Genomic DNA, 24779 nt, shown 5'->3' on the forward strand with positions numbered 1-24779 from the left:
CGGCAAAAACGCACCAGTGCGAAAGGGCCCTTAGTACGGTGGGGCTTTCGGTTGCCCCCACATTTGGTAGTGATGAGGACTCTGGACACAGAAATGTCGCCGCTCCTTAGGCTGCTTTCACACTGAGGCGTGCAGCCGCGGTGACGGTATAGCCGCGCGATTTGTAGTGCGGCTATACCGTCGTATTTACCGCAATATTCGGGCGCTAGCGGTGAGGTTTTAACCCCCGCTAGCGGCCGAAAAAGGGTTAATACTGCCCGCGTTGCGGGCGGTATTACCGCGCTTTCCCATTGATTTCAATGGGAAGGCGCGGTATAGGAGGGGTGAACACACCGCTCCTATACCGCGGTAAAGATGCGGCTAGCAGGACTTTTGGAGCGCTCCTGCTAGCGCACCGCTTCAGTGTGAAAGCCTTCGGGCTTTCACAATGAAGACTACAGGGCAGGTTTTTTCATGCGGTATAGCAGCGCTATTTTTAGCGCTGTACCGCATGAAAAACGCCTCAATGTGAAAGGGGCCTAAGTGTCACAGATCATTCAATCAGTTCTGATGTATTCTGTTCCCTGACAGGTAGGGGGAGACATCCCTCTGACGGTGAAGAAAGACGCGCATGAGCTGATCCTGGACTTCATCAGGTCTCGTCCTCCTCTGAAGCCGGTAAGATCTTCTTCTCTCGCCAAATGCGTCCTGCGCTAAATTAGAATTGTCGATGTCATCTGCGTTTTCCTCCTCCTCTCTGTAGGTGTCCAGTCGGAATTTGCCACCGTTGCCGATCCAACAGAGGAGTCTCCATGAGAAGATCTTGGAGGAGATTAAACAAGACCAGAAGCTGCGTCCCGTGGAGACTCGGCAAAAAGGTAAAGTGATCTAAGAGGCCCTGTCTCCTCTGTGCGGGTAGATGGGTCAAGTCCAGAAACAAGAAAAAGTTTACCCCCCCCCCCCCTCCCCAGGTGGTGGCCTTGTGGTTACACCCTCCTTGGAGTGAAGGATGCGCGTTCCGGTGTCCTGCCATATAAGTTCCCCTGGCGGATTAGGACCCCCCCCCCCCCCCTGTACTGCGCAGGCGCAGTACGAACCTCAACTCAGCTCTACACGGCGCAATCACTATGACACGTGCTGCACGCTCCCGATGCTCGTGCTCCTCTGCAAGGGGCGGGGGGTAATTTTTCCAATGAAGTACACGTCCTAGCGGGGCGTCTTGCAATGTTGATGGCCAAAACCAGCCTTTCATTTGTTTTGTAATGCGCCGTGTAGCGCCGACTCTCGGCTCTACATGTTTGGCTATTTTTGGAGGCTGAGTTGAGGTTCGTACTGCGCAAGCGCCGCGCCTGCGCAGTACAGGGGGATCCTTATCCGCCGGGCGGGAACTTATTCGGCAGAACACCGGCTCTGCACACATAGGACTAGATTCAGAGAGAGTTACGCCGGCGTATCAGTAGATACGCCGTCGTAACTCTGAATCTACACCATCGTAAATTTAAGCGTATTCTGGAAACCAGATACGCTTAAATTAGGCTAAGATACGAGCGGCGTAAGTCTCCTACGGCGTCGTATCTAAGGGTGCATATTTACGCTGGCCGCTAGGTGGCGCTTCCGTCGATTTCAGCTTAGAATATGCAAATGAGCTGGATACGCTGATTCAGAAACGTACGTGCGCCCGGCGGATTTTTTTTACGTTGTTTGCGTAAGGCTTTTTTCGGCGTAACGTTACTCCTGCTATATGAGGCATAGCCAATGTTAAGTATGGACGTCGGGACAGCGTAGAATTTTGCGTTGTTTACGTCGTTGCAAGTCGTTCGCGAATAGGGCTTTGCGTAAATTACGTTCACGTCGAAAGCATTGACTATTTGCGATGTGATTAGGAGCATGCGCACTGGGATACGTTCACGGACGGCGCATGCACCGTTTGTTAGAGACGTTCTTTACGTGGGGTCATGTTTTATTAGCATAAAACACGCCCACCTCTTCTCAATTTGAATTCGGCGCACTTACGCCGGCAGATTTACGCTACGCCGCCGTAACTTAGGGCGCAGGTTCTTTGTGAATCCAGCCCCAGCCTCACAAACTTACGGCGGGCTTTCTGAATCTAGCCCGTAATGTGTTGTGTTAGACTCGGATGAATCCCTTCACTAACACTGACCCGCCTCTAAGCCAATCAGGTGCTCGGGTCTGGTTACCCTGTCACCTGATTGGCTGAAGTGACAGGCCCTGTGATTGAATGCCTGTCAGGCGTCCAATCATAGCAGAGGATGGGAAAAAATATGGAGGATTCGGAGCGCGGAGGATGGGGGGGCACAGTGGCAGCAATTGATGATTTTATTTATTTTTTCATTTTTTTTTAAGGGCCCCCCAAAAAATAAAACAAATATGCGCACCAGCCGCCACTGCCCAAAACTCCTCTTCTTTGCCATCATCCCATATTCATGGTGCAGGAAGTTCTGATTGGACGCTGTTTTGGGTTGGGGGGGTTGCCTTTATTCTAACGCTCCCCCATTCTCCTCTCCTCAGGTTTCGGGTCTCTCCCGTGTATTGTGGACGCTTGTTCCAGCGACAAGAAATCAACGTCCTGCATTAACCTCTCCAATCCGGACCCGGCAGCCCCCCGGCCGCGTTCTCGTGTTCTGCTGAAAGCCCCCACACTGGCTGAGATGGAGGAGATGAATCTGTCTGAGGTGAGCTACAAAATGATGGGGGGGGCGGGTCAAGGACAGCGTGGAAGTGGCCGGTCAGGTCGTTTTTTTTTCCCCCCCTCTCCCTTTTTTTTTTTTTTTTTATTCCTTTTTTTTTCTCCCTCTCCCTTCTTGGTTTTCTCCCTCTCCCTTCTTGGTTTTCTCCCTCTCCCTTCTTGGTTTTCTCCCTCTCCCTTCTTGGTTTTCTCCCTCTCCCCCTCCCTCTCCATTCTTTTTGTTTTCTCCTTTCTCCCTCTTCTCTCCCTCTCCCTCTTCTCTCCCTCTCCCTCTTCTCTCCCTCTCCCCTCCTCATTTTCTCCCTCTCCCCTCCTCATTTTCTCCCTCTCCCCTCCTCATTTTCTCCCTCTCCCCTCCTCATTTTCTCCCTCTCCCCTCCTCATTTTCTCCCTCTCCCCTCCTCGTTTTCCCCCTCTTCCTTCTTGTTTTCCCCCTCTTCCTTCTTGTTTTCCCCCTCTTCCTTCTTGTTTTCCCCCTCTTCCTTCTTGTTTTCCCCCTCTCCCTTCTTGTTTTCTCCCCTCTCCCCTCTCCCTTCTTGTTTTCTCCCCTCTCCCCTCTCCCTTCTTGTTTTCTCCCCTCTCCCCTCTCCCCTCTTGTTTTCTCCCCTCTCCCTTCTTGTTTTCTCCCCTCTCCCCTCTCCCCTCTCCCTTCTTGTTTTCTCCCCTCTCCCTTCTTGTTTTCTCCCCTCTCCCCTCTCCCCTCTCCCCTCTCCCTTCTTGTTTTCTCCCCTCTCCCCTCTCCCCTCTCCCTTCTTGTTTTCTCCCCTCTCCCCTCTCCCTTCTTGTTTTCTCCCCTCTCCCCTCTCCCTTCTTGTTTTCTCCCCTCTCCCCTCTCCCTTCTCCCTTCTTGTTTTTCTCCCTTCTTTTTTTTTTTTTCTCCCTCTCCCTTCTTTTTGTTTCCTCCCTCTCTTCTTTTTGTTTTCTTCTTTCCCTCTCCCTTCTTTTTGTTTTTTTCTCCCTCTCCCTCCTGGACTAACATACAGTAATTGTGTGGGGGGACAAAAAAAAAATATACCAGACCTAGGATTTAAAATTTAAAAGCAATTCCCGCCAGCGCTGTGAATGGGCGGGGCGTCGCTAATCATGATTTTTCAGAAAGTGGTTGCAGTGAAATATTGCGATGGAAGCAGGCGGCTCAATGCAGCAATCCCCCCCCCCCCGATCTTGTGTTCTAGGAGGACGATTCCCCCAACTCTGAGCTGCGGAGGGTAATCAGCGCCCCGTTGCCTCTGAAACGCGACCGATCGTTCTCGGAGCAGGACCTGGCCCGGCTGCAGTGTGAGATGGGACACGAACCTTCACAGAGAGAGCCGCAGGAGTCGGAGACACGAGCGCGATCGGGGAGCATGAACGTCCCGCACGGAGCCAATCGAGGTTTCTGTAAGTGCTCCGAGTTTTAGCTCTGCTCTGGGGGGGGGGGGGGGGTTATTATTTCATTACATCCTCAGGCTCGGCTTCCTGCCTTTTTAGTGCTGCACAATGCTTGTGCTCTCCTCCCTCCTCCTCCCACTCACCACAGAACATTGGAGATACAATGGGCCAGATCCACATACAAATAGATCGGTGCAGCGTATCAGAGATACGCTACGCCGCCGTACCTTACCTGGCGTATTTTCGAATCCTCAGCGAGTTTGTGCCGTAAATTACGGCGGCGTAGTGTATTTCTGGCGGCGGATTTCAAATTGGGCGGGTTGGGGGCGGTTTCATTTAAATGAAGCGTGTCCCCGCGCCGAATGAACTGCGCATGCGTCGGTCCGAAATTTCCCGCCTTGCATTGTGCTAAATTACGTTGCTAGGACGTCATTTTTTTTAACTTGGACGTGAGTTACGTCCATCCCGATTCACGGACGACTTATGCAAAAAAAAATTCAAATTTCGACGCGGGAACGACGGCCATACTTAACATGGCAAGTCTATCGATACGCCGCAAAATAGCAGCTTTAACTATACGCCGGAAAAAGCCGACTACAGACGACGTTAGAAAATGCGACGGCCGCGCGTACCTTTGTGGATCGTCGTAAATCGCTAATTTGCATACTCGACGCGGAAAACGACGCGAACTCCACCCAGCGGGCGCCGAAGTATTGCAACTAAGATCCGAAGGCGTACGAAGCCGTACGCCTGTCGGATCTTACCCAGATGCCGTCGTATCTTGTTTTGAGGATTAAAACTAAAGATACGACGCGGGAAATTTGAAAGTACGCCGGCGTATCAGTAGATACGCCGGCGTACTCGCTATGTGAATCTACCCCAAAGTGTCATTTCTTCAGTGCTGTCACATGAAAAGATACAAGAAATGTGACTGAGGGGAGTACTTACTTTTGTCAGATACTGTATGTGTGTGATAGAGAGAGACACACACACACTATATATATAATGTGTGTGTTACTATGTAGTCTTGTGAAGAATAACATTCGACCTGGAGAGAAAATAACCGAATATTTTTATTCCCCCCCCCCCCCCCCACAGGATGGAGAGCTTGGCAGTTCTTTTTATTTATTTTTTATATTATAAACCTTTTTAGTCTTTTTGGACATTTTTGCTGCAATTTTTGTGTTGTGCTGAATTTTGTCAATACGGGTTTAATGTGAAAAGTAAAAACTTTAACCCCGGTACTTTTTCCTGTCCGCAGTGAATTACTCGAGATGCGGAAGTTGCGGGACCCCCTCCCCCAGCCGCAGTACACTCAGCTCCCTGCAGGAGAAGACCGAACCCGACTCCGGGGCAGACAACAGGCACCGCTGGCTGGTAAGAATCATGTGTGCCTCCTGTGTGGCTGCTGCTGAGTTCACTAAAGCTGTCACTCCCTTTTAGGCTACAGAATGCGCCGAACGTCCAGCGCTGCAATTCGCCGCTCCAGCTGGAGAACGGCTCCCGAAAGCGGGTCGCTCGCTCTCCACCTCCTCCATTCATAAAATGCCCTGTATTCATTTTCACAAGGCATTCTGTGATTGGATGAGGGGGAGCCTGAGCACCATAATCCCCCCCGCCCCCATCCTTCAAGGGTTAGGTTTAGTATGGGGGGGGGGGGGGCCTTACCCTCGGCTCACACCTGTGCGTGTGTGACTGTGTGAGGGTTTTTTTTTTTTTTTTTTGCAGAAACGCACTGCAGTTGATGTAATCTGGTTTGCTGTGGATCTCGTTCACATCTGTGCGTTGTTTTTGGAAAGTGTCAGGGATTTTAGTTTTTTTTGTTTGTTTTTTTGCTAATAGGAAAGTACAGGACAGATCTGTTCATGGAGTGCGACTTTGATGCGACTTTAAACTCTGTCACTCAAGTTGCATCAAAGTAATGCAGGAACCTTTGTGTCCAAAGTTGCATGTTGGGGTTAAGGGTTAGGGATTAAATGTTAGGGGGGTGGGGGTTAAATGTTGGGGGGGTTAGGGATTAAATGTTGGGGGGGGGGGGTTAGGGATTAAATGTTGGGGGGGGGGGTTAGGGATTAAATGTTGGGGGGGGGTTGGGGATTAAATGTTGGGGGGGTTGGGGATTAAATGTTGGGGGGGTTGGGGATTAAATGTTGGGGGGGGTTGGGGATTAAATGTTGGGGGGGGTTGGGGATTAAATGTTGGGGGGGGTTGGGGATTAAATGTTGGGGGGGGTTGGGGATTAAATGTTGGGGGGGGGTTGGGGATTAAATGTTGGGGGGGTTGGGGATTAAATGTTGGGGGGGGTTGGGGATTAAATGTTGGGGGGGGTTGGGGATTAAATGTTGGGGGGGTTGGGGATTAAATGTTGGGGGGGTTGGGGATTAAATGTTGGGGGGGTTGGGGATTAAATGTTGGGGGGGTTGGGGATTAAATGTTGGGCGGTGTGGGGGTTAGGGATTAAATGTTGGGGGTGTGGGGGTAGGGATTAAATGTTGGGGGGGTGGGGGTTAGGGATTAAATGTTATGGGGGGGGGGGGTTAGGGATTAAATGTTGGGGGTGTGGGGGTAGGGATTAAATGTTATGGGGGGGGGGGGGGTTAGGGATTAAATGTTGGGCGGTGTGGGGGTTAGGGATTAAATGTTGGGGGGTGTGGGGGTTAGGGATTAAATGTTGGGGGTGTGGGGGTAGGGATTAAATGTTGGGGGTGTGGGGGTAGGGATTAAATGTTGGGGGGGTGGGGGTTAGGGATTAAATGTTATGGGGGGGGGGGGGGTTAGGGATTAAATGTTGGGGGTGTGGGGGTAGGGATTAAATGTTATGGGGGGGGGGGGGGTTAGGGATTAAATGTTGGGCGGTGTGGGGGTTAGGGATTAAATGTTGGGGGGGGGGGGTTAGGGATTAAATGTTGGGGGGTGTGGGGGTTAGGGATTAAATGTTGGGGGTGTGGGGGTTAGGGATTAAATGTTAGGGGGGGGTAAGGGATTAAATGTTAGGGGGGGGTTGGGGATTAAATGTTGGGGGGTGGGGATTAAATATTGGGGGGTTGGTGGTAATTGTTTAGAACGCTAACCCCTAACCCTAACATGCGACTTTAGACCTATAAAGGTCTCTGCCCTCCTTTGATGCGGCTTTGGGTGCCATAGGGTGTAAAGTCGCATTAAAGCCGCACTCCATGAACAGAACTCTCCTACGTTCCTATTAACCAAAGATAAAAAAACACAACCTATCAAAAATGTGAAGCGCGCTGGAAATCGCATGGATGGTGACCTGCATAGATGTCGGTCTTGGTGTTGGGTTCAGGTAAATGATTGGTGGAATTTTGCTGTGTGGGGTTTTTTTTTAGCGGTAATGCGACTGCTTTGTAGCCCCTCCCCCCTGAGCTGCCTGCTGGGGGCGATCTTTCACATGTTGCCGGTAAAAACTTTTCTTTCAGAAGCGGATTTATAAGAAAACAATTGTGCGGATTCCATTCACATGCAATCAGAAAATCGATCAATCACTGATGTTTTTTTTTTTTTATTGCCTCCTGCACCATCCAATCATCTTTTTGCTCGTTTTTTGCGATTATCGCATTAATAAGTGTGAATGTTGTTTTTAGGAGTTCAGCCACCCGGTGGACACTTTGGCGCTGACGGTGGAGGAGGTGATAAACGTGCGGCGGGTGCTGGTGAAGGCCGAGATGGAGAAGTTTCTGCAGAGCAAAGAGCTGTACACCAACCTGAAGAAGGGGAAGGTAACCGAGAGCAACTGCCATTATCCAATCAGCCGCGGGAGGGGTGGGGGCGGTATTCAACCCAAAACCAGACATGTCCTATAGTGCACCTTACCCATCATTGGAGGTGGCGGCTGCATTCGTTTTCTTTTTTTGTAGTCTTTTCCCTGGTGATCTGACCAGTAACACCCCTCCAGTATTTGAGCGCCCCCCCACTCTGGATGAAGGGTGGGGGGTGGAAAACATTTCCTATATGTATGCAGACTTTTACAAATATAGAATAAACTGATTCCCAGAGAAGACTTGCTCGCTTTCCGGCTCAGTCTGTCTAATTGAGACCTCAGATGGAGCCTCTGATGAGGGAATAAGGGAACTTGCTGCTCGGATCATTTTTGCAGCTTCAGCTATTGAGATCTGTAATCGATGGGCTTGTGTCAGCAAAGCTCTAAAGCCGCCACAGATGATTCTAATCCTTGCTGGTTCCATGTGTGGGCAGCAGGCTGATCCATTGGGTACAACCAGCATGTTGGGTTTTTAGGATATAACCCCCACCCCCCCCCCCCACAACCCCAACATTTAACCCCGACCCCACCCCCCAACATTTAATCCCCCACCACATTTAATCGACAACCCCCCCCCCCCCCATTGGGAGAACACAGTAACTTCACGGGAGGGATTCCCCTATCAGCACTGACTTCTCTCTTCTTCTGTGTAAAGAAAATCCTATCCTCTATTCTGTGGTCACACTGGGGGGCAACAACACTACAAATGGCGCCCTGGAACAGCCGCTACCATCTCTCCAGTGTGAGGCCCCCGAGGTGCACTGGCAGGACTGGCAGCATACCCCTCCTCCATTGAAATAAACGGGACACTGCGACTATACCATCGGCAATGCGCTTCTGCAGAGGTGCTTTGCGGTAGTTTTAACCCTTTCTCTGCTTCTTGCGGGCGAATAGCGCAGTGAAATTGGCGGTAAAGCGCCGCTAAAAATAGCAGCACTTTACCGCTGACCCCGCCCCAGTGTGAAAGGGGCCCAAGATGCATAAAAATGAGGCTTTAGCTTTATCTGTCGGCTCAGCAGGAGAACACAACATTCTTCATATACAACATTCATTATCTGCCGATCGTATAAATGCAGATTTTCAATATATATAAAATATGTACAAAATCATTCTGGATTTCCTATAAGACTATGAATACTTTACTTTATTTCTCCCTCCTCCCCCTTCCGTACAAGCTCCACCCCCTGAAAACCCCCCATAATACATGGAATGTTCTCATTCTCAGGTTTGCTGCTGTTGCCGATCAAAGTTCCCGCTCTTCTCCTGGCCGGCCAACTGTTTGTTCTGTAAGAGGTGAGTGCCAATCATTCCATCGGATTGTAGAATTCACACATACTGCTGTATTTTTATTTATGTGTTGATGTTGGGTGGGAATTTTTCATGTGTTTTTAGTTGTATAATAAAAAAAAATCAATAAAAATATTTTTTTTTGAAAAAGAACACACACTGTACATACCCGGGGGGGGGGGCGATTATTGTGCGTTATGGCGTATGGTTTATATAGTGTGTTTGCTTTGTGCACTGGTGGAGAAGGGATTGTGTTTGTGTCCCACTTGTCAGACTGATTCCACCACCACCAACAATGATGGGGTACTATTCCTCCCACAACCACCCAACAATGATGGGGTACTATTCCTCCCACCACCACCAACAATGATGGGGTACTATTCCTCCCACAACCACCCAACAATGATGGGGTACTATTCCTCCCACCGCCACCAACAATGATGGGGTACTATTCCTCCCACCAACAATGATGGGGTACTATGCCTCCCACCGCCCCCAACAATGATGGGACACTATTCCTCCCCCCAACAATGATGGGGTACTATTCCTCCCCACCAACAATGATGGGGTACTATTCCTCCCACCAACAATGATGGGACACTATTCCTCCCACCAACAATGATGGGACACTATTCCTCCCACCACCACCCAACAATGATGGGGTACTATTCCTCCCACTAACAATGATGGGGTACTATTCCTCCCACTCCTCCCACTAACAATGATGGGGTACAATTCCACCCACCGCCACCAACAATAATGGGGTACTATTCCTCCCACTAACAATGATGGGGTACAATTCCACCCACCGCCACCAACAATAATGGGGTACTATTCCTCCCACCAACAATGATGGGGTGCTATTTCTCCCACCAACAATGATGGGGTACTATTCCTCCCACCACCACCCAACAATGATGGGGTACTATTCCTCCCACCACCACCCAACAATGATGGGGTACTATTCCTCCCACCACCACCCAACAATGATGGGGTACTATTCCTCCCACTAACAATGATGGGGTACAATTCCACCCACCGCCACCAACAATAATGGGGTGCTATTCCTCCCACCAACAATGATGGGGTGCTATTCCTCCCACCAACAATGATGGGGTGCTATTCCTCCCACCAACAATGATGGGGTACTATTCCTCCCACCAACAATGATGGGGTACTATTTCTCCCACCAACAATGATGGGGTACTATTCCTCCCACCGCCACCCAACAATGATGGGGTACTATTCCTCCCACCACCACCCAACAATGATGGGGTACTATTCCTCCCACTAACAATGATGGGGTACAATTCCACCCACCGCCACCAACAATAATGGGGTGCTATTCCTCCCACCAACAATGATGGGGTGCTATTCCTCCCACCAACAATGATGGGGTGCTATTCCTCCCACCAACAATGATGGGGTACTATTCCTCCCACCAACAATGATGGGGTACTATTTCTCCCACCAACAATGATGGGGTACTATTCCTCCCACCGCCACCCAACAATGATGGGGTACTATTCCTCCCACCGCCACCCAACAATGATGGGGTACTATTCCTCCCCACCAACAATGATGGGGTACTATTCCTCCCCACCAACAATGATGGGGTACTATTCCTCCCCACCAACAATGATGGGGTACTATCCCTCCCCACCAACAATGATGGGGTACTATTCCTCCCCACCAACAATGATGGGGTACTATTCCTCCCCACCAACAATGATGGGGTACTATTCCTCCCCACCAACAATGATGGGGTACTATTCCTCCCCACCAACAATGATGGGGTACTATTCCTCCCACCAACGATGATGGGGTACTATTCCTCCCACCGCCACCCAACGATGATAGGGTACTATTACAGGAACCCATCTCCTGTGTGTCTCTCCCCTGCAGCAGCTGAAAGCTGATTGGAGGCAGAGAAGGAGAGAAGCCAGCTTTTAGCTGCTGCAGGGAGAGACACCTGGGATGGGTTCCTGTAATTGGTGGCCCCCCCCGCCCCCGCTCATACCGATCAGCCCCTCTGCTGGCCATATACTGTGCGGTCTCCCCTAGTGGCATAGTGAGGTATTGCACAATACTAATATAGCCTGGAATAATTCAATCCGTTTTCATGTGATTTCTCATTGGTTGCTCTGTGACTGGCATATAATAAAGTTATTTTCTTTTACTTCCCTTCAGGTCAGCCTGTGGCTCTTGCAGTGGGAAGGTGAGCTTTCATATCTAAGGGGGGGGCATGGGGGGTAAAATTACCAACCTTGATTTTTCTGGCGGCTGTGGAACTTCAATCCTCTGCATATCCCATCTCCAAACATAATAGATTAAAGGGTCAGAACAACAAATCTCCTCCTGTGCTCCGGGGTCTCGCTAGACACAGGTGGTGTAGTCCAGTCTTTAGTTTCAGGTGAAGTCTGGAGTCTTGTACCCCTCCTCAGAACAATGGGCGCTAAAAAGAAAAGGAGGGCGCACCGACCTAGTGCATTTCCAAATTTCAGAATTTTATTAACAGTAGAATAAAAGCAACAGTCCTAGTCAGGGCCGGCCCTACCATGGGACCTGATGCTACCATTGTACCAGGCGGCACTTTCAGGGCCCGCCATCCCATTCCGCCAGCTCCGCTCCACTGTGGGGCTAATTGCATGAATAGAGCCATGACAGGTCCTCTTTATACATGTATAGAGCCATGACAGGTCCTCTTTATACATGTATAGAGCCATCACCGGTCCTCTTTATACTACTATATACATGAATAGAGCCATGACAGGTCCTCTTTATACTCCTATATACATGTATAGAGCCATGACAGGTCCACTTTATACTCCTATATACATGTATAGAGCCATGACTGGTCCTCTTTATACTCCTATACATGTATAGAGCCATGACAGGTCCTCTTTATACTCCTATATACATGTATAGAGCCATGACAGGTCCTCTTTATACTCCTATATACATGTATAGAGCCATGACAGGTCCTCTTTATACTCCTATACATGTATAGAGCCATGACAGGTCCTCTTTATACTCCTATATACATGTATAGAGCCATGACAGGTCCTCTTTATACTCCTATATACATGTATAGAGCCATGACAGGTCATCTTTATACTCCTATATACGTGTATAGAGACATGACAGGTCCTCTTTATACTCCTATATACATGTATAGAGCCATGACAGGTCCTCTTTATACTCCTATATACATGTATAGAGCCATGACAGGTCCTCTTTATACTCCTATACATGTATAGAGCCATGACCGGTCCTCTTTATATTCCTATATACATGTATAGAGACATGACAGGTCCTCTTTATACTCCTATATACATGTATAGAGCCATGACAGGTCCTCTTTATATTCCTATATACATGTATAGAGACATGACAGGTCCTCTTTATACTCCTATATACATGTATAGAGCCATGACAGGTCCTCTTTATACTCCTATATACATGAATAGAGCCATGACAGGTCCTCTTTATACTCCTATATACATGTATAGAGCCATGACAGGTCCTCTATATACTCCTATATACATGTATAGAGCCATGACAGGTCCTCTTTATACTTCTATATACATGTATAGAGCCATGACAGGTCCTCTTTATACTCCTATACATGTATAGAGCCATGACAGGTCCTCTTTATACTCCTATATACATGTATAGAGCCATGACAGGTCCTCTTTATACTCCTATATACATGTATAGAGCCATGACAGGTCCTCTTTATACTCCTATACATGTATAGAGCCATGACAGGTCCTCTTTATACTCCTATATACATGTATAGAGCCATGACAGGTCCTCTTTATACTCCTATATACATGTATAGAGCCATGACAGGTCCTCTTTATACATGTATAGAGCCATGACAGGTCCTCTTTATATTCCTATACATGTATAGAGCCATGACAGGTCCTCTTTATACTCCTATATACATGTATAGAGCCATGACAGGTCCTCTTTATATTCCTATACATGTATAGAGCCATGACAGGTCCTCTTTATATTCCTATATACATGTATAGAGCCATGACAGGTCCTCTTTATACTCCTATATACATGTATAGAGCCATGACAGGTCCTCTTTATATTCCTATACATGTATAGAGCCATGACAGGTCCTCTTTATACTCCTATATACATGTATAGAGCCATGACAGGTCCTCTTTATATTCCTATATACATGTATAGAGCCATGACAGGTCCACTTTATACTCCTATATACATGTATAGAGCCATGACAGGTCCTCTATATACTCCTATATACATGTATAGAGCCATGACAGGTCCTCTTTATACTCCTATACATGTATAGAGCCATGACAGGTCCTCTTTATACTCCTATATACATGTATAGAGCCATGACAGGTGCTCTATATACTCCTATATACATGTATAGAGCCATGACAGGTGCTCTATATACTCCTATATACATGTATAGAGCCATGACAGGTCCTCTTTATACTCCTATATACATGTATAGAGCCATGACAGGTCCTCTTTATACTCCTATATACATGTATAGAGCCATGACAGGTCCTCTTTATACTCCTATATACATGTATAGAGCCATGACAGGTCCTCTTTATACTCCTATATACATGTATAGAGCCATGACAGGTCCTCTTTATACTCCTATATACATGTATAGAGACATGACAGGTCCTCTTTATACTCCTATATACATGTATAGAGCCATGACAGGTCCTCTTTATACTCCTATATACATGTATAGAGCCATGACAGGTCCTCTTTAGTTATCATGATATAAAATAATGGATGTGGGGGCATTTTGGTGGGCGTAATTTTTTTTTTTGGGGGGGGGGGGGCACAATGTCTTGGGCCGGCACTGGTCCTAGTCACCAACGAGCTTAGGTACAGAGGGACAGGCTTTTCTGACAGTCAAGCTGAATCACGTGGCGCCTGCAAGTGGTCCGCCCATTGCTTATAATTAGGGTGGAGTTCTCCAATGACTGCAGCTATAGCAGATCATGTGACTAGTTGGGCCCAGCAATACCTGGGGGCCCACTATAGTTCCCCCGTCTACAGATTTATACACCCTCTGATTGTGCTGCCCCCAGGTGGCAGTGTTGGGTACTGCTGGAGAGTTGTATGGCCTTTAGTAATGAAATGGCATTTAATCATTTTAGATTTGTGAATGTAAAGGTCACCCTGAGTTCAGAGGTCACCCTGAGTTCAGAGGTCACCCTGAGTTCAGAGGTCACCCTGAGTTCAGAGGTCACCCTGAGTTCAGAGGTCACTGAATACTCGCTAATACGTTTCTTCTGTGCTCCGTTTCTCTGATTTAGTGTTGCTGAGATCTGACTTTCTGTGACTTTCTGGCTAAACTGTCTTTTCACTGTCCAATGAGACGGCTGAGCAGCCAGTATGGGCACTCCTATTGGGCAGTTAGTAGGCCGGGATTAGTTGGGGGAAGGTGAAGCCCAAGTAACAAAGTGAAAGTATATCGGAGAGGGGCACAGAAGAGCCTTTTTAGGAGAATGAAGGTTATCGCAGACTTCCTCAGGGGGACACTTCCTCAGGGGGATGCTCCTAGGCAGAACTTTGTGCTTTTAAAAGGTGAAAATAAATTGCAGGTTCCCTCTGATCACCTCCACCCAACACAAGTATTCCAGCGATGTGTAAGTGGCCAGCAATTGAAATAATAATAATAATAATAATAATAATAATATGTCTGTCTCTTGTATCTGTTGGGTTGCAGTGAGGAGGTGTCTCGGCCGGGTCCCATAAACTGTAGAGGGAGGATATCTCTTCTGGGTCTCATGGTCTCTAGTGGGGGGGGGATATCCCTACCGGGTATCATGGTCTCTTTTGGGGTGAGGGGATATTCCTGCTGGGTCTCTAGTGGGGGGGGGGGGGGGGGGATATCCCTGCTGGGTCTCATGGTCTCTAGTGGGGGGGAGGGATATCCCTGCTGGGTCTCTAGTGGGGGGGGATATCCCTACCCGGTATCATGGTCTCTTTTGGGGTGAGGGGATATCCCTGCTGGGTCTCTAGTTGGGGGGGGGGGGGATATCCCTGCTGGGTCTGTAGTGGGGGGGGGGGGGGGTGATATCCATGCTGGGTCTCTAGTGGGGGGGTGATATCCATGCTGGGTCTCTAGTGGGGGGGTGATATCCATGCTGTTTCTCTAGTGGGGGGGGGTGATATCCCTGCTGGGTCTCTAGTGGGGGGGGGGAGATATCCCTGCTGGGTCTCTAGTGGGGGGGGGGAGATATCCCTGCTGGGTCTCTAGTGGGGGGGGGAGATATCCCTGCTGGGTCTCTAGTGGGGGGGGGAGAGATATCCCTGCTGTGTCTCTAGTGGGGGAGGGGAAATGTCCCTGCTGGGTATTATGGTCTCTAGTGGGGGGGGGGGGGAGGATATCCCTGCTGGGCCTCATGGTCTCTAGTGGGGGGGGGATATTCCTGCCAGGGGCCCATGTGATCGGGTGGGGGATATCCCTGCCAGGGGCCCATGGTCTCTAGTGGGGGGGGGGGGGGATATACCTGCTGGGTATCATGGTCTCTAGTGGGGGGGGGGATATACCTGCTGGGTCTCTAGTGGGGGGGGGGGAGATATCCCTGCTGGGTCTCTAGTGGGGGGGGGAAGAGATATCCCTGCTGTGTCTCTAGTGGGGGAGGGGAAATGTCCCTGCTGGGTATTATGGTCTCTAGTGGGGGGGGGATATACCTGCTGGGTCTCTAGTGGGGGGATATCCCTGCCAGGGGCCCATGGACTCTAGTGGGGGATATCCCTGCCAGGGGCCCATGTGATCTAGTGGTGGGTGGGGGATATCTTTGCTGGGTCTCTAGTGGGGGGATGTCCCTGCCAGGGGCCCATGGGATCTAGTGGTTGTTGGGTGGGGGATATCTCTGCTTGGTCTCAGGGGTCTTCTAGTGGAAGAGATTGGGTACGGGAGAATTTTTTATTTATTTGTTTGTGAAAAGGTGAACTTTAAAGTATAAATTGTAATTAATGTCATTGATTCTTTCTCCAGATGAAGCTTCCCGCCAAAAAGTTGGGTCACATTCCAGTCTACAGTGTGGGGTTTGAATGCCAATCAGGTTTACTGGGCACAGCTGGACACACACACAAAAAAAAGGACGCCTTCCAGTGAGTATAGCGGGGTTCTCGGTGGGAGGAGACGGTAGAAAATGTTGTTGTGGGGATTGGATAGAACATTCTTCACGGGAAGTACAGAACTCTCTAGCTTGAAATGAAAGGAAGATTCGGGTAAAACATCGATATGGTTACATAGCTGGAAAAAGACACACCAGTCCGTCTAGGTCAGGGATATGCAATTAGCGGACCTCCAGCTGTTGCAAAACTACAAGTCCCATCATGCTTCTGCCTCTGGGTGTCATGCTTGTGGCTGTCAGTGTCTTGCTGTGTCTCATGGGAATTGTAGTTCTGCAACAGCTGGAGGTCCGCTAATTGCACATCCCTGGAGTAGGTGATATGACCTGAATAACTAATATATCTATTTTACTATTATTACCAACGACTTTCCGATTTAATTTTGTAGCCAGTTATGACCTTCTTAAATAATGAAATAAAAAGTTGCTTTTTGTAAATTATTTTTATGAATATCCATAGAAACGACACAGTGTAACGGATACATTATGAATAAAAATCACAGAAAAAAAAAAAAAGCATTTTATGAAGGAAACAAGAATGCTAGTAATAAGAAAATAATAATAAAGAACAAAGTAAAATGCAAATGAAAGTTGGGTACATGAAGGTATTGAATATGTGCAGGTGCCAGAGATGGCAGTAAGACGCCGCCCATTGTCTATCGGCACGGGGGGGGGGGGGGGGGTCAGGAGGGCACAGCACCGGTTCCAGAATGCTGCTCAGGACATCCTGGGACGGCTTAGTAAAACGCTTGACTGGCCTGGATGATGTAATGCAAGACTACTGGGGGGGGCGGTGTCCCCCCCCCCTATGTACCTGGGGCCCCTGGGTAGTGCCCAGGGGCGCTCATGCATAAAGACAGCCCTGCAGGGATGGGGACCCTGGTATGTGAGGACTCACCCAGCATACCTTTCTGATTTCATTTTTAAAGGAACAAAGTCCCTTTTTTAACCAGAATAAATCTGAGCTACAACTGCAGATTGAGCAGAAATGTCCATTTTGGTGGCCCGACTCTAACAATATTCTGTGTCTTTGTTCAGGTCCTGTGGTGGTCTGTCCTGGAAGAATGTAGAGGGCCAGTTCCCCCAGATCTATGCTCAGGGGTCCACTCTGAAGGACGTGTGCCTGGACTGCTCCAGCTTCATCCGCGATGTGGTGTGCTCCAGCCGGAAGAGCGTGGACATCCTGAACTCCCGGCCCTACGTGGGGACCTCCCATCCTCAGTATCGGACAGTCAAGAAACTGTGATCCATGCTGCACTTCCCCTGCCAAAAATCCACCCAGCACCTTACACCCTCCACCCATCCCCCCCCTGCTATAGGGTCACATGGGGGCAGAACATGTCATAACCCCATCGGCACCAGGCAATGCGGCTACGTAATGTTACTGAACGGGACTGGCAGATAATCATCAAATCTTCTGGGGGCCATCCCAAGGCTTGAGCACTTACCTTGGACTCCTACCAAGGCCACTTACCTTGGACTCCTACCATGGCCACTTACCTTGGACTCCTACCATGGCCACTTACCTTGGACTCCTACCAAGGCCACTTACCTTGGACTCCTACCAAGGCCACTTACTTTGGACTCCTACCAAGGCCACTTACTTTGGACTCCTACCAAGGCCGCTTACTTTGGACTCCTACCAGGGCCACTTACCTTGGGCTCCTACCAGGGCCGCTTACCTTGGACTCCTACCAGGGCCACTTACCTTGGACTCCTACCAGGGCCACTTACCTTGGACTCCTACCAGGGCCACTTACCTTGGACTCCTACCAGGGCCACTTACCTTGGACTCCTACCAGGGCCACTTACCTTGGACTCCTACCAGGGCCACTTACCCTGGACATCTCTGCATGGAAGGCAGACTGGTTGCTTTTAATAGTTGTGTATATCCAACACTATTGCCAGTGCACACTGGTAAACGTCCTGACCCTGCTGGTTTACCTGTATCTTTTAGTAACTGAAGTGGAGAGCTCTCCCCTCTACAGTCATTGCAAAACCAAGCAAGTGAGTCTTACTCCTCCTGCTGCACTTCCCTGGGGCCCTAACAACAGCAAGCCCCTTGCAAAGGGTGACCCCCATTGAGGGGGGGTATGAGTTCTCACAGCTGGTTACTGGGAAGGTATAACTGGGTGACACAACTCTCGCAAATGTATGCAAAATGGAAAGATCAGCTTTTAAGTTTTTGTAAAGAGGACCTGTCACGCTGTTGGGTCTTCTTACTGTTTAAAGAGGAAAGATCATTCCTTGCTCTGTATTTTCCCTTAAAGAGGACCTGTCATGTCTTCTGATGTTTGCACCCTTTTAAAAATGGGCCCATTGTGCCTTTTTAGGTTTGTAGATCATTTTAAAGAGGACCAGTTATGCCTTGACTAGTGTGCTTTACATAGGGGCCCTGTCATTATAAACCTGTGTGTGGGGTACACAGCATGTAGACGGTGCGCCCTCTTGGGAGATCTGACCGATATCTTGTACTTTAGAGGGAAATGCGTTGACCTTTCTTATTAAGGCCATGGTGTGGTGAGCGCAGACTTGGCTCTTTCATGACAGGTCCTCTCTAAAGTTTTGGGAGTATTGCTGTTGATCAAACGCCACTTGTAATGTAAATCTAATGCTGTGAAGGAGAGAGGGGAGGTAGGTGGCTCTGTCTGGCTCCATCAATGGTGAAGGTCATAGGTGTGCGCAGCCTATTGCATTAGGATGTGCATCCCAGAGCTCAAACACACACTACTGATCACTCACCATGTTCATTCAGAAAGTGAAGGGGCTGATAAGTACATATTTACCAGCCCCTTCCCTCACTCATCCCAAAACATTTAAGAGGAGAGGAGGCAAGCCGGTAGTGCTGGGCAGTAGGGGGAATCTGTGCTGCACAGGGTGATTAGGGTGTGCCCGGGCACACTCGCCACACCCTGTGCACACACCTATGATAAAGGTCTTACTTTAGAAGCGATCTGTTGAAGGCCGACTCTGACCTGTTATGGCAGCAAAACTGGCCAATTGGATTATAAAGAGTGAGTTGTGACCGACTCATCGGCCGCTCATCACCTCGGAATATTACTGTAATTGTCACCAAGATCTTCCATCACCTTCCAGAGTAAATGAAACCTTTCCTAAGGGAGATCTGCTCTGACCTTCCTGATCTGAGTATCTGTTCTGTGTCGGTACTCCAAATAAAATACTGAAGCCAGAGGATCAGTATAACAGCCAGTCCCCATAATTCTGACCCAAAGGTTTACTCCTAAGGCACAGGTGTCAAACGCAAGGCCTGTGGGCCGAATCCGGCCCTCCAGGCCATTTCATGTGGCCCTCACACCTCTCCTGCAGCTGCAGGAGAGCTCCAGCCCTCCTCTCGTCCTCCTCCAGACCTCTGCTTTCAAGCAATGCATCCATCTTCCCAGCTGCAGGAGAGCTCTAGTCCTCCTCCAAACCCTTACTTTCTGCTTTCAAGCAATGCATCCATCTTCCCAGCAGCAGCATAAGGAAAAGGGGGGTGCACTTTTATGTAAGGGAGAGTGGGGGACTCAACTTCTGATGGTGGTGGGGGGGCTCTTGACATCTAATGTAAGGGGAGGGGGATGCACCAACATCTAATCTTACAGATACAATCAGCCCCTTTGAGGGCAATCATAATGCTGATGCGGCCCGCCATGAAATTGTGTTTGACACCCCTGTCCTAAGGTGTAGCTAGCACCGGGAGTTGGGATTAATGGTCTTGGAGCCATTGATTAATATTAGCCTTACAAGATGCCCTACAACCTTTACTTTTCCTACCTACCTCCTCCTACAGCATATCAAGGAATACAGGTACACTTTAACACAAGGGGAAGGTACCTTTGGCACTCCAGCTGTTCTGGAACTACAAGTCCCATAAGGCACTCCTAGAGGCAGGGGCACAGCTGGAGTACCAAGGTTGCCTATCTCTGCTTTAACCGTATTGAGCAACTCAGAACCTTCACTTTGATCAGACTGTAATAATGTTCTATATCTTCTCTCTGATGGTAATCTTATGAAATGGGATCACTCTTCACCTGTGTGTGGAATCGGAGGGGATCTAGCTGGATCACTGGATCCCTCGCACACAGCACCTTCCTCCACCTACAACAGTGATGTCATAAGAACTTCTGTAGCTTTCTCTGTGTTTTGTTGGACTTCTTCCGTCATCGGCTTCCAAGAGAACAGAATGGTCGTTGGCTTTTGTTGGATGGAGGACAATGACCGGATCTCGAGTCACAATCCACATTCAGAACCGAAGTCCAGGTGAACGGGAAATGGAGAACTTCCAAATATCTGCAACCTGGTTGACCAAGGTGTTGTCCTGAAGATGCCTCCAAGGTTGAAATTGTTATGGGAGAGCATTCTAAGGGGGGAGACGCCTACTAAGCATTTAGCATGCAGCTTAGCCTAGTAACCCCAAACCGACCCACAGCTTCCAAACCGCGCATTCCAGATCTCACCCAATACAGACATCGGAGTATCAACTGCGCATTCCAGATCTCACCCAATACAGACATCGGAGTATCAACCGCGCATTCCAGATCTCACCCAATACAGACATCAGAGTATCAACCGCGCATTCCAGATCTCACCCAATACAGACATCAGAGTACCAACCGCTCCTTCCAGATCTCACCCAATACAGACATCAGAGTATCAACCGCTCATTCCAGATCTCACCCAATACAGACATCAGAGTATCAACCGCGCATTCCAGATCTCACCCAATACAGACATCAGAGTATCAACCGAGCATTCCAGATCTCACCCAATACAGACATCAGAGTACCAACCGCTCCTTCCAGATCTCACCCAATACAGACATCAGAGTACCAACCGCTCCTTCCAGATCTCACCCAATACAGACATCAGAGTACCAACCGCTCCTTCCAGATCTTACCCAATACAGACATCAGAGTATCAACTGCGCATTCCAGATCTCACCCAATACAGACATCAGAGTATCAACCGCGCATTCCAGATCTCACCCAATACAGGCATCAGAGTACCAACCGCTCATTCCAGATCTCACCCAATACAGACATCAATCAACCGCGCATTCCAGATCTCACCCAATACAGACATCGGAGTATCAACCGCGCATTCCAGATCTCACCCAATACAGGCATCAGAGTACCAACCGCTCCTTCCAGATCTTACCCAATACAGACATCAGAGTATCAACTGCGCATTCCAGATCTCACCCAATACAGACATCAGAGTATCAACCGCGCATTCCAGATCTCACCCAATACAGGCATCAGAGTACCAACCGCTCATTCCAGATCTCACCCAATACAGACATCAATCAACCGCGCATTCCAGATCTCACCCAATACAGACATCGGAGTATCAACCGCGCATTCCAGATCTCACCCAATACAGGCATCAGAGTACCAACCGCGCATTCCAGATCTCACCCAATACAGATATCAGAGTACCAACCGCTCATTCCAGATCTTACCCAATACAGACATCAGAGTATCAACCGCGCATTCCAGATCTCACCCAATACAGACATCAGAGTACCAACCGCTCCTTCCAGATCTCACCCAATACAGACATCAGAGTACCAACCGCTCCTTCCAGATCTTACCCAATACAGACATCAGAGTATCAACCGTGCATTCCAGATCTCACCCAATACAGACATCAGAGTATCAACTGCGCATTCCAGATCTCACCCAATACAGACATCAGAGTATCAACCGCGCATTCCAGATCTCACCCAATACAGGCATCAGAGTACCAACCGCTCATTCCAGATCTCACCCAATACAGACATCAATCAACCGCGCATTCCAGATCTCACCCAATACAGACATCGGAGTATCAACCGCGCATTCCAGATCTCACCCAATACAGACATCAATCAACCGCGCATTCCAGATCTCACCCAATACAGGCATCAGAGTACCAACCGCGCATTCCAGATCTCACCCAATACAGACATCAGAGTATCAACCGCTCCTTCCAGATCTCACCCAATACAGACATCAGAGTACCAACCGCTCATTCCAGATCTCACCCAATACAGACATCAATCAACCGCGCATTCCAGATATCACCCAATACAGACATCAGAGTACCAACCGCGCATTCCAGATCTCACCCAATACAGACATCCGAGTACCAACCGCGCATTCCAGATCTCACCCAATACAGACATCAGAGTATCAACCGCTCCTTCCAGATCTCACCCAATACAGACATCAATCAACCGCTCCTTCCAGATCTCACCCAATACAGACATCAATCAACCGCGCATTCCAGATATCACCCAATACAGACATCAATCAACCGCGCATTCCAGATCTCACCCAATACAGACATCAGAGTATCAACCGCGCATTCCAGATCTCACCCAATACAGACATCAGAGTATCAACCGCGCATTCCAGATCTCACCCAATACAGACAGAGTACCAACCGCGCATTCCAGATCTCACCCAATACAGACATCAATCAACCGCTCCTTCCAGATCTCACCCAATACAGACATCAGAGTACCAACCGCTCCTTCCAGATCTCACCCAATACAGACATCAATCAACCGCGCATTCCAGATCTCACCCAATACAGACAGAGTACCAACCGCTCCTTCCAGATCTCACCCAATACAGACATCGGAGTATCAACCGCGCATTCCAGATCTCACCCAATACAGACATCAATCAACCGCTCCTTCCAGATCTCACCCAATACAGACAGAGTACCAACCGCGCATTCCAGATCTCACCCAATACAGACATCAGAGTATCAACTGTGCATTCCAGATCTCACCCAATACAGACATCAATCAACCGCTCATTCCAGATCTCACCCAATACAGACAGAGTACCAACCGCGCATTCCAGATCTCACCCAATACAGACAGAGTATCAACCGTGCATTCCAGATCTCACCCAATACAGACAGAGTACCAACCGTGCATTCCAGATCTCACCCAATACAGACATCAGAGTATCAGCCGCGCATTCCAGATCTTACCCAATACAGACATCAGAGTATCAACCGCGCATTCCAGATCTCACCCAATACAGACATCAGAGTACCAACCGCTCCTTCCAGATCTCACCCAATACAGACATCAGAGTATCAACCGCTCAAATAACAGAGATTCCAGAGCGCAAATGCCTCTTTGGGACTTTTAATGCAGCTTGGAATGTATCGCACATTTTTGATAATATGAAAAGAATATATTTTTACAAAAAAAAATTAAAATAATCATGTGAAATACTAAAAACGTACATGGTAGCCGTGACAAGGCCAAAAACATAATGACAATCATAAAAAAAATCCATATAATGTGATTTTCCGATGGTTGTGTTTTATCCTTTTTGGTGTTTACTTAATCTTGTTATTGCTTTATCTTCTATGCTTGTGTGTGCTTGGACTGGGAAATGTGAACTCTTTAGTAAAAATGTTAATTTTTAAATTATTATTTTTTAAATGCATATAACAGCCCCAATGTGTTTCAATCCAAGATCTTCTTCAGGGTCCCTTGTAGATATACAATTAGTTGGCGTATCATCGCGACGTTTCATTACAGACAATAATATCCGCAGATTTGTTTTATTTATTTTGCTCTGAGGCCGGGTTCCCGTATGCTGCGGTTCACAGCATGTGGTCCGGTGTGTCCCTGTACACCAAGTCAGGCTGTATTTTTTTTCCTGAATTTGCACCTGAATCTAAAACGCATCACGCATGGGACTCTTTTTATGCGGACCGCGGACGCTCCGGACCTGTGTGAATCGGCTCCATTGTGAGTCAGTCACCCTCTCCTGTCATGAAAATCTGATGTGGAGAAACCCTCGTCCCATTCTCATATGTCTGAACCCGGCTTTAGACCCCTTTCACACAACTGCGACTTCAAAGTCGCACTATTTTACCGCAATTTTGTGATTCTGCCGCGATTCGTGGACGCAATTTCAGGGAATGCCTGTGTAAGTGGCATCAAAATCGGACCAAAGTAGTGCAGGGACAACTTTTCAGTCGGAGCGACTTGAAGTCGTACCAATATGAATGGTTGCCATTGGAAATCATGGGAAACGACTCGTCGTGCAACTTCGCCATCACAACTCCTGGGACAAGTCGTATGAGTGTGAAAGGGGCCTTAAGCCTCATACACACGATCAGACTTCAAACAAACTTTTCCGTGGATTTTTGTTCACAGGGCATGGCCAACTTTCACCAAATCACGTGTTTTTTCTGCTCTTTACCGCCACCCTTTGGTCAACTTCTGCTATCGTTGGTTGATTTTAACATTGGTTAACCACTTAACCCCCGGACTATATTGCTGGTCAAAGACCAAAGCACTTTTCGCGATTCGGCACTGCGTCGCTTTAACTGACAATTGCACGGTCGTGCGATGTGGCTCCCAAACAAAAATTGTGTAATTTTTCCCCCCACAAATAGAGCTTTCTTTTAGTGGTATTTGATCACCTCTACGGTTTTTAGTTTTTGCGCTATAAACAAAAATAGAGCGACAATTTTGAAAAAAAATCAT

General features: G+C 48.4%; 2 protein-coding genes across 3 annotated transcripts in view; both read left to right on the forward strand.

Moving 5' to 3' along the window:
* The window catches only part of SPIRE2 (spire type actin nucleation factor 2), an 80745-nt gene extending 62100 nt beyond the window's left edge, over window positions 1-18645 (forward strand). The window contains exons 6-15 of the mRNA XM_040329644.1: window positions 571-657; window positions 743-857; window positions 2509-2672; window positions 3862-4066; window positions 5319-5434; window positions 7657-7791; window positions 9058-9125; window positions 11310-11337; window positions 16135-16250; window positions 17312-18645. Of these exons, the coding sequence (XP_040185578.1) occupies window positions 571-657; window positions 743-857; window positions 2509-2672; window positions 3862-4066; window positions 5319-5434; window positions 7657-7791; window positions 9058-9125; window positions 11310-11337; window positions 16135-16250; window positions 17312-17519 (1242 nt within the window). The 3' untranslated portion in view covers window positions 17520-18645. The remainder of the gene's footprint in view (window positions 1-570; window positions 658-742; window positions 858-2508; window positions 2673-3861; window positions 4067-5318; window positions 5435-7656; window positions 7792-9057; window positions 9126-11309; window positions 11338-16134; window positions 16251-17311) is intronic.
* Window positions 18646-19890: 1245 nt separating this feature from the next.
* Window positions 19891-23583, forward strand: LOC120917987. Of its 2 annotated transcripts, none has more exons than XM_040329645.1 (2): window positions 19891-23315; window positions 23360-23583. In XM_040329645.1, exons 1-2 carry the CDS (start codon window positions 20666-20668, stop codon window positions 23422-23424), a joined length of 2715 nt encoding a protein of 904 aa, XP_040185579.1. In that variant the 5' UTR covers window positions 19891-20665; the 3' UTR covers window positions 23425-23583. The 2 variants fall into 2 exon arrangements, with proteins under 2 accessions (XP_040185579.1, XP_040185580.1); XM_040329646.1 differs by having other exon boundaries at window positions 19891-23020; window positions 23272-23583.
* The last annotated feature ends 1196 nt before the right edge of the window (window positions 23584-24779 follow it).

Source organism: Rana temporaria, chromosome 11, assembly GCF_905171775.1.
Source record: "Rana temporaria chromosome 11, aRanTem1.1, whole genome shotgun sequence".
Lineage (NCBI taxonomy): Eukaryota > Metazoa > Chordata > Amphibia > Anura > Ranidae > Rana > Rana temporaria.